The sequence below is a fragment of the Saccostrea echinata genome, unplaced genomic scaffold (assembly GCF_033153115.1).
Source record: "Saccostrea echinata isolate AGI-Se365-2 ecotype Australia unplaced genomic scaffold, CSIRO_AGI_Sech_v1 ptg000028l, whole genome shotgun sequence".
In the NCBI taxonomy this organism is placed as follows: domain Eukaryota; kingdom Metazoa; phylum Mollusca; class Bivalvia; order Ostreida; family Ostreidae; genus Saccostrea; species Saccostrea echinata.
Window position 1 is genome coordinate 3,046,338 of NW_026889777.1, and position 10,706 is coordinate 3,057,043.

General features: G+C 31.8%; 1 protein-coding gene across 3 annotated transcripts; it reads right to left on the reverse strand.

Annotated features, from left to right (window-relative positions):
• Window positions 1–1,874: 1,874 nt before the first annotated feature.
• Window positions 1,875–8,560, reverse strand: LOC133193629 (uncharacterized). Of its 3 annotated transcripts, none has more exons than XM_061329584.1 (3): window positions 8,464–8,560; window positions 5,102–5,357; window positions 1,875–2,424 (listed from the first exon to the last, which is right to left on the reverse strand). In XM_061329584.1, exons 2-3 carry the CDS (start codon window positions 5,351–5,353, stop codon window positions 2,170–2,172), a joined length of 507 nt encoding a protein of 168 aa, XP_061185568.1. In that variant the 5' UTR covers window positions 5,354–5,357; window positions 8,464–8,560; the 3' UTR covers window positions 1,875–2,169. The 3 variants fall into 3 exon arrangements, with proteins under 3 accessions (XP_061185568.1, XP_061185569.1, XP_061185566.1); XM_061329585.1 differs by having other exon boundaries at window positions 5,102–5,354; window positions 8,392–8,554; XM_061329582.1 differs by having other exon boundaries at window positions 8,392–8,554.
• Between the last annotated feature and the right edge of the window lie 2,146 nt (window positions 8,561–10,706).

A 10,706-nucleotide genomic window follows, 5' to 3' on the forward strand; every position in this document is an offset into this window, starting at 1 on the left:
ATTTCCAATGTCCTTTTCTCCAAATAAATTTATTGTGCTTGTAAATATGTGTAATACCAATGAAGTGCAAAAATGGAATTCAAACCATTCTTTTCAATCATATTATTTTTCAAAAGCAAAAATTGAATTTCCAAACTGATTTTAATTCTTTCTCTTTAAAATACCCCAAGTCAAAGTACATCATAACCACTTCAATCATCAGTTAATGAGTCCGTCAGTTAACGCCTGCCCGAAAATTTCATATTTAAAGAAAGGCAATCATACCGCATTCTAAAATCTGACTTATCAAATAGACAGTGGATTAGGAGATCCGTGATTTTAGTGATGGATTTAGTCCAGCAATTCAAAATCTATAGCAGTAAGGTTTCAAGATTGAAGGGAAATTATGGATACAACTATCAAAATACTTTGCATAAATGTAACGAGGGGACAAAAGGAAAAAAAAAAACTTATATAAATGTAATTACAATTTTAAAAAGTATCCTCTTTTTAGGAAGATTTCACTTATAACACCTTTAATGAAATAAATGCTTCCGCCACAAGCCCATCCGCGACCGAAGATTATATAATATACATGAACATGTATTTCAAATATGAAAAAAAGATTAACGAATTTCTTAATCAAGTAAATACAGAAAAACGAATTTGTAAACTAAGGGACCAACCTACTAACCTGGACCCAAAATTTAAGGAAACATCACTTCTCCCTCAGAGAAATTTAGGGAGAAGTTTTAAATTCTACGGAGACTTCTTAGTGCACATTGATCATTATTTAAACTTTAAAAAATTAAATACATGTTAATGTATATACCTTAAATAAAATTATATCCTAAGAATACTTAAAGAGACAAAAAGGTATAGTAAAAAAAAAATGATTATTTGATATTTTCTAATTGCAAGGCATACAAATGTCTACCTGGAAAACAAACTTTGTCAATCTAAAGTATTCAACTGATAGACTTAGGTTTATCAAAGTTATTTCATTTCTTGCATAGTTTATTTACATAATATTTACACTTAAGATTAAAACATCATCTCTTTTCATCTCTCCATATTTTCAGAGCCTTATCAAGGTAGCAAATTTGTTACATTCTCTTCAAAGTTCACTTCTAAATTCCTTATTATTTCTTTTTTGTGAATGTGTATTTATTAATAAATGAAAACAAAGAATAATATATTAATTAGTATATTATGAAAACTAGTAGATCTTCTTCTGCATGTCGACTGAGCGACTTTACCACACAATTACCTTTATTACATAAAAAAATGAAATGTGAAGAAACTGAACGGAGATTATTTTCAAATGCCCATTTACAAAATACAAATTATAAACAGAGCCAACAAGGACCTCTGAAAACAAATGTGGGACCAGGTAAAGTTCTTTGCAGAGTACCAGATACTATTACATTCTGTGTTGACTGCCCTCATGTGGCTAGTCTACTCTGGTTGGCGTTTTGGTGGTTTTGGCAAACTTTGTTTACTTTCTGAAGGCATCTATTTATGTTTTATTTTTGAACGCCAACTTTTTGCTTGTAGAGTACATGGCAACGAATGAGTCATGATTTTATCTTTCCACTATAAATTTAATTGAAATATGCATTTTTCTAAAATATTACTGCTGAGCTATTTGTTATTCGTTTTTAAGACTAAAACAACATAAAATGTAAGTAAAATTCTTTGTAGTTTCTTCTCATGATTTCAAAATAATTTTATCTGTAGGTACTGCGGTGATATCACATGTCAAATGCGACATGTGATATCACTGCAGTCATGTTCGTTAAAGTTATTTCTTTAAGAAGTTTCACTCTGCAGCAAGATAAAAGTAGTAGAGTTAAGAAACTTTTCTAAAATCAATAAATAAACTTCAAAACATATACACTCATAATATGGCATTTATTAAATTATCACAGAAATTGATGAAATCCATTACACAATAGAGTTATCCAAATGCTAACACACTCTCAATTACATTATTGCCTTAACAGTTACCACTGATGGGTTATTTCAGGACTGGTTGCAACAACCTACATTGCAAGTAGGACATAATTGGCATATTAATATTGTTAGCTTAAATTTGTAAGCAAAGTTCGATGTTATTATTTTATTCAGAATACGTGTAAATATTAATTTACAAACAAAATACTGTATAAAGATTTATCTTACATGTATTTATACAGGTAATACTGGGGGAGGGGGTGCCCCCGGAACAATTCCTACATGTGGAACATCTAGTTTATTTATTTCAGAAAAATCATCAACTACTTGTGGATCTAAAGAAGAGATGATACGTTCTCTAATACTTGTAGCATCTTCATATATACGAAGAGGATAAGTTTCAAGAGTATCCCAAGCAATATCCCCAGGAAAGAAGTCTGATTCCGAACCGGGGGCACATGAAGTCGTGGAAGTGATGTTCCTGGGTATCTGGAAATTAAAAAAAATTATAATAAAAATCTGATTGCATGCATATATGAATCATATCAATATATTGTTAAAATATGGCATTCTTCTTATTACGGCAGTATTTTTGATGCGGTTGAATATTGACCGAGGTCTTACAGAGTAATATTCCCTGAGAACTGTAACATTAAGATTTACGGAGTTATTGTCATCCACATTTTAAAAAAAAAGGTTCCTGTAATTCTCGCTCTTTAATGTATAATTTAGTCTTTTGCTTAATTGCAAAAAAAAAAAAAAAAAAAAAAAAAAAAAAAAAAAAAAAAAAAAAAATCTCGAACGCCCTATGATAACTAAACAATGACTGGACAAAGCAAACTTTAGTGCCAATCAGTGCGAAAGTAAATACAGGCAGAAAACATAAATGAAAAATGAAAACCACACAAATTGTAACATTTAAAGCTAAAAATCTGATAATTTTGACTACTTATATATTTTTGATACCATAAAATTTTGAATTCAGTGCCTTAAATCATTGAAATTATTTTAAAGTCTTATAAACATGATACTTTTTTGAATACATTAATATATTATTTATACTCATATATGTTGCGCACCATTTTATTCTTCTTCGATTGAATACAACTTCAATAGAAAAACAAGCCACACGTTTGAAACGCCTTCACTGCCTCATAGTAGAAGTTTTGTCAAACTTACATTACATTGTGTTAACTCAATGTGTTAACCCAGTATGCCATTAGAATAAGTCTACTATGTGATATGAAGATTTTTTTTTTCATTTCAACTGTTTATTACGAGAGGTTAAATGTTCATTACGTGATGGAATGATATGTTCATATCATGGCGATTCAGAGCTACATCAAGTCAAAAATTCTTAACTTTATGTAAAAATTCATTTATTTTGTGTCAACTTACCTATTATATTATGTCGATCAAATCTTTATCAAATGTTGTCGAAAAATCATGAATGTTTGAATATACCTATATTGCTTCGTCATTATATTATGTGAACTCTTTACTATTTGGTGTACGTAGTTCATTAGATGATGTGAATTTATCTTTACATACATATAAAGTCTTTATGATATGATGTCAGAATTTCTTTACATGATGTGAAAAAAATTTTCAGTTATGGTCAATTCATACTACATTATGTCAGCAATATGCTACATGATGGCAGAAATCTATTACGTGATGTGAATTTGCCGTTACTCTTTGGCAATCATTATTACGCTATGCCATTTTACCTTTATACTGTGTCAAAAGTGCATAGCCTATTGCCGGCATATCTTATATTATTTCAACTTTTTATTGTGCGAAGTAAATATATCTTTATATGATACAGAGTCTACTATATTATGTTTGTTTACAGATCATTACACAGATTATGCTCCTTCATTAGATTATATCGAAAGTTCATTTTGTGGTGTCAATATTATGTTACAATTATTTGTCTTTGACGCCGAAATTCGATGAAGTTTAATATAACAATTTTCGCTCATCAAATGTTACATTAAATTTAGTTTTGTGCAGTACAAAGGTTTTTTTTTTTAATTTTGAGTTGTTCTTCCATGATAGTCTGTAACTTCTAATCTTGCTAAAGACATTGTCCTTACTCCTTAGCTTTTTATTAGCCGTTAACCCCACCTTTTTTCAAGAAGTGCAAATACATTGTATCACGTGTGTGTGTGTGTGCATTCTAAGGCTCGGTCATTTGATTTAGAAAATTGGGCGTGGCAAATTTTGGAAATAGATATTCTGGGCATGGCAAGGGAAATCTTGAAAAAAATATGACTGATTCGCTTTAATTTATCAGGATCCTTCTCCCAGTTGTGAAAACACGGCCCCCATGTCCACTGTACAGGCCCGGAGCAACGGTTTTAAAAGGAAGGGGGAGCATCTTCCCCAAACAATCTAACAAGCAAAAAAACTGTCCAAAAAACCATGGAATTGGCCTGTGCTCGACCTTACAGTAACATAAATTAATATATGTACATCCTGCTGTATACTAGATTGACACAAGCGTCCTCTTTCTACAAAACAGATGGAAAGATAAATTCACTGATAATGTACTAAACGTTCAAAATCACGAAATGTGTATTGGCATAATAAATATGTGTTCACATTACATATAAGAACTTTGATAAAAAAGGAATACAGTTTGAAATAATGTAAATGTATTTTTACATCACATAATGAACTTTTGGCACCAAGATAATAAAGTGTTAACACAATGTAAAGACATTTTTACATCAAATTAGAGTTAACATAATCTTACTATATATCCACATCATGGAATGGAGTTTTGACATCATGTAATAACGAGTTGATATAATATAAAGACACATTATATTATTAACTTTTTCAGACCACTTTGTAAAGTATTGACATAAAGTTAAGATATATTCATCTAACATCTACATGCTTTTGGTGTAAAGTAAAGATATACATTTACATCACGTTATAATGCTTTGATATAATGTAGATATATCATTTCTTGATCCTTAAAGTATTTAAACCATTTAATGGAATAACATTATCAAAATCTTGACATATATATAGATAGATAGATAGATAGATAGATAGATAGATAGATATATATATATATATATATCTTGGGTAAATAACGATCCTGGTGTCTTCAAATCATCTAGAAAAACAAAATTTTAAAATACACATATACCTGCTGGTTACCGTCGTAAGAACGTTGACGATACATGTCTCTTTTTATTTTCTCGTCTTTACTGAAAGCATCCGGTATACTTAGCAAGTACAAAAAATCATCAAAAATGGCCATTTGCTCTCCAGGTAAATCAACTAGTTCTTCTACATCACCAGGTCCGTTCCCGCCATCTTCTTTCCTTTTGTCCACCGCACATGCTTCAGGCACAAGAAGCAGAGTTAAGAAGATGGAAAATGTTCGTTGATTTTTCATTCTGCTGTAAATAAGAATCTTTCAAGAGTCTTAAATGTTGTTGTACTTGAGTTAATTATACGACAATAATCGTCATGAACAATCATTTTATACATACCAGTGCAATTTGTTATGCAGCATTGTAATTTTAAACAATTAGTTTATTTTTTTTCGTAAGGAGTAAACAGAGTAATTATGTCTTCTACCTCATAGATGTAATCGCCAGTTTAGCTTTACAGGTTGTTTAAATTTTCAACAATTTTTGATAAGGTATATTTTACAGGTATATAAATGTCTTCCATAAGTTCTTACTTAAAAATTGAAGTTTGTTTTAATTGTCAAGTCAGGGTATAATCTAAATTGAGCTTCTAAACATTGGCATTATTGATTCTACGTGGTATTTTTTGAGGTTCTAAACATTGGCATTTTTGATGATTCTACGTGGTATTTTTTTTTACATTAATAGGACACTTGTTCTCTTTGCGCTTTCTAAGTTCTTTCAATTAAGGTTTTACTCATTTATTCCAACATAAAATTGTTATAATCAATATATTGCTTTACCTAGCCATGAAAAAGAGACTTCAACAATCTTTTATCTAGGAGGAAAAATGTCTTTCTATGCAATTCTTTAATGACCTCCGTTTTGTCTATAACCCAGCTGGGGGGGGGGGGGTGTCATGTTTTGAAATATTTTAATCCTAACTAAAAAATTTTTTTTGTAAAATATTAGCCCCTATAGTGGTAGCAGTCTGGTCACGCATATGGGGCCACAATTTCAATAAAGAGCATCTGGACTATAGAAGGACGCCTTCATACAACTCCTTTCATCGCCAGGCCTGTGGTTCCTTATCATTTTTAAGAATAACCACCCATGATACATGTACATGTATATGGAATATTATCAAACAGTGTTTTGTGCCAAGATTGATTAAAGATTAACTAATGGTTCTTGAGAGGAATTTCAAAACTGTTGGGGAAAATTTACAAGCCGACGAACATTTAACAAAAATTTTAACCCTTTCGCTCAAGTGCGCTAATAACCTAAAGGTGACTAATTTTTTCTGTTACAATACACAGTTAATGAAACACCGAGGGAGATTGCAAGATTCCATTTCGCCGATATCGGGACATGCTTTCATATTTCTTTGACTTATAATGGCTTTGGATGATTTTTTTTTTTAAATTCTAGACATTTAGTTTTTATATAAACGTTTGATCTTCTATTGTGGCCATGTCCTACCCCCGGTGACATGGTTTGAACAAACTTGAATCTACAACATCTGAGAACTCCCCTGTATTAATATGAATAATCATGGCTTTGTTATTCTTGAAAAGATTTCTAAAGAAATTTCCTATATATTCCTTTGTATAACGTTGATCATCTGTTGGGAGCCCATCCTACCCCGGGGTCATCATTTAAAGAAATCTGAATCTACATTACTTGAGGATGCTTCCATATCAATATTACTAATGGCTTTGCTGTTCTTTTTAATTATTTTTTCCTATAAATTCTAATGTAAAAAATTGGTTGCCCAATATGGTCCCACCCTACCCCCTAGGCGTCATGAGTTGAACATTACCTGAGGAAGCCTCTATGTAAATAAGACTAAGCACGGTTTGCTTTTTTTGAGAAGATTTTAGAACTATAAGATTTTTCCTATGTAAAAATTTGATAGCCCCACCATATCCCCGGGGGTCATGAACATATCTGAATCTACACTACCTAAGAATGCTTCCATACCATTATGACCAATCAAGGCTTTGCTCTTCCTAAAACGAAAATTTTAAAAGATTTTTTTTATGAATTCCTATATTAAACTTTGATCGCCCATTGTGGTCCAGTATTACCTTAGGGGTTAGTATTTGAACTTACTAGAATATACACCACCCGAGGATGCTTCCATGTGGATATAAATAAACATGGTTTTGTTGGTCAAGGGAAAATTATTTTTGAAGATTTTTCCTTTGCATTTCAAAGTTATACCACCCATAGTGGCTCCACCGTACCTCTTGTGTCATGATTTGGACATATATGTCAAGAAACTTTCACATGATTTGTTTTTTTGGCCATGTGGATTTGGAAAATGTGGTTTTTATTAGACCCCATTCAATTTTCACCATATCTTAATTATTTCCTCTTGTAAGAGGGTGTGTCCCTTTATTTGAACAAATGTGAATACCCTTAAGGGGACTACCATTTGATTCTGAGGAGGGGGGATGGCAATTTTTTAGAGTCAGATTATTTCTTTTCATATCGGTCAAGGACAGATTATTTATTTTCAAAATGATCGAGAACAGATTATTTATTTTCTTCTTATTGTCTGAAAGCGAAAAATAGATAATAATAATACTACTACTAATAATAATAAATCATTTAAAAAATAAAAAAGGAAATTGTCTTACTCTAAACCTCTATTTCCTGGGGGAGGGGTGGGTTAGCACCAGTCAAAGATTATTTATTTTCTTGCCAGTTAAGGGCGGATTATTTATTTCAGATATTTTCGAGGACAGATTTTTTTATTTCAAAAATCTGCCAGCCGACCCCCCCCCCCAAAAAAAAAAAAAAAATCCCCATACAGAATCAAATGGCCCTTCCCTTACCCGAGAGTATTCTGTAACAAGTTTGGTTGAAATTAACCAAGTGGTTCTTGAGAAAAAGATGAAATTGTAAAAAGCATACGACGACAACAATGGAAGACAACGGATAACTTCAGCTCATCTGAAACATGCAAGAAAACAGGCACTACATGTAAGTAACATGAATCTTGTTCAGTTTACATAAATCTACGTAATTTAGGCTATGTACGCCCTGTTATCGTTAAGTGTAATGAATTATGACGATTATTGTTCTGGTATCATAAATATACACTTTAAGCAGCAGATGATTTTTTTTCTGTATAACCACACACATGCCTGACATATTTACAAATTTTTAATTGACCTATGTCTAGAAAATTCGAACGTAATGAAATACATCAAAATAGATTTCTGGCTGTAACATGAAACCATACATAAATAATTTCTTAAATACTTGCAAACAAAAAAAAAAAAACACTTACCTACTCTGTACTGGAAATTAAAAGAAAACAATGACTGTTTAGACAAGCTGTACACATGTAGATTTAACGTACTTTGAAAGGTATTAAAACGAAAGTAAAATAAAAAAAACCCCCAGAATTCCCATGATTCCATTTAAAGGAGATGATCAGAGGCCTGTTCAACAGAGCGAGAGAGCTTGCAAACATTTCTGGTGAAGGGATAAGGAATTTTAGCAAGCTCGTGAAAGTTCGCTCTGTTGAACACGCCTCTGGAAATGTAATATTTAAAGCCCCGCTTTACAAATTAAAGAACTTACGATCATGACCAAAATGTTATTTTGCAACCATCGAGACCAAGCAACAGTGGCTGTCAGCTATCATCCGCAACTGTACTCGGCAATGCTGGTACCGGACATCCCATGACTGTACCTGCTCACTAATATCAAAAACGGAATGTTAGAGCAAGATTTTTCCGGATTGTTCAACGTATTAAACTATATGTTGTTAATTAAGTATGGATTGTTTTTTAATGAAAAATACGAAATGTGTTAATATGGAGGAAAGAAAATTTCTGATTTTAAATAAATCTACTTTATGGAGGCTTGGGGTAAAAAGCTGAGTGGAGTGGAGTGGAGTGGAGTCTTGTGGAGTCATGGAGTGGAGTCTGTATCATAACAGTACAGAAAGTTCAGAAAGTTATAAAAACAATTTGATTTCCCTAACATACAATCATTCCTTGCAATGTGATTTTGGATTTGTGTAAAAAGAATGAAATAAGAAACAAAAGATTCATTATGAAAAACAAATAAACAAAAAATTATGACCTTTAAATGTCAGCAGAGGATCACCTAAAAACGTTCTCATAACAAAGACTAGGTGATGCATAAACGAAACTAGGCTTAAATCCTATCCCAAACCAACAAACCTATTTAGAGGTGTTGACAGCTTTAATATCAGACAGATAAATAGCGATCATTAGAGTTTTTTTTTAGCTAACAGCTGCACTGAAAAGTGAATTATTAAGATGCATGATTTATTTTTAACTACCACATATTTGGATATGGAGGGGGCAGGATTTTCATTTATTGAATTTCTATTAAAATATTTCTTTAACTAAACTCCAGCCTACCCTACCCTATGGAAACACATGGACCCCTCCTAAATAGTAAAGAAGAAAGGGAGTCATTTAATTTCCATGGTTGACATTTTGTTAGAGTTGATGTGGGAATCACCCTGGAAATAAATCCAGGATCTGTGCATGTGCAAGGGTTGTTTAAAAAAATGAATCAACATACAGTATATCATAATAAATATAGAAGTATTAAATTTTATTTTTTCACAGTTGAAAAGTTCTATTAAAGAGCTCCCAATCACTGAAAAGTGAAAACCTCGTGATTTTTCCTATTATCCTTGCAAAGAAATTCTCTTTCAAATAAAGCATGGTCACTAACTGTTTAAAAATGTTCTCTTAGACATTGCTTAGACACTAAACATTTTATCATCACAACATTTGATAAAATTCTGACAAAGGAAATGAATGTAATAATATTTTTATCAGATAGGTGCCTTATTTTCTTACAAATGCCACAGACAAAAACATGCGTTAAATGTGACAACGGTTTGTCTAGAAAAGAATATTTAACAAATTGAAGATTTGTTTAACTTGTGTGATTGATGACAAAACATGGGAGTACTTTTTTTAACCGAAAAGGAAGATAAGTATTAAAATGTGAAATCAAAGAAAAATCTGTGGTCTTATTATCATAAAGACAAGCAAAAGCTCCAAACTTGTTTTATTAATTTTCATTTTTTTTTCTCAAGATGTCCACTAAGACATGCTCAAACACCCCAAGAAAGGACTATCAGTGGTAACTTAAATGTTCCAATTGTACTAAGGAAAGTCAAACAGATTTCCTGCAAATGAATTAAGTCTAAATATTGGTATCCAGGGTAATTTTCTTGTACCTGACAATGCTCACAGTTGCAAATTAGCATAGAGAAATAAATGAAATCCTGAAGAAAAGAAAGTTTACAGAACTGTGTCATCCCCCATATTGGCTAGGTCTCAGCCATTGTGAGATCTCTTTATTCCAAAAATGTACGAAAACAATAAAAGGAAGATTGTACAATATCAGATATGTTATAAGAAGTTGATTTTATCAGTGTCTTTGGGGCATCCCTACAGATAAGTATGCTGAGGTTTTCTGGCCACGGGTACAAAGACCTAAGACGTGTAAAGCTTTGAAGGATTTAAAATATTGAGAGTAATGTATTAAGTACTTTTCTTACTTTAAGATGACCTTTTGCATTATTTATTGAATGACCCTCGTACATTT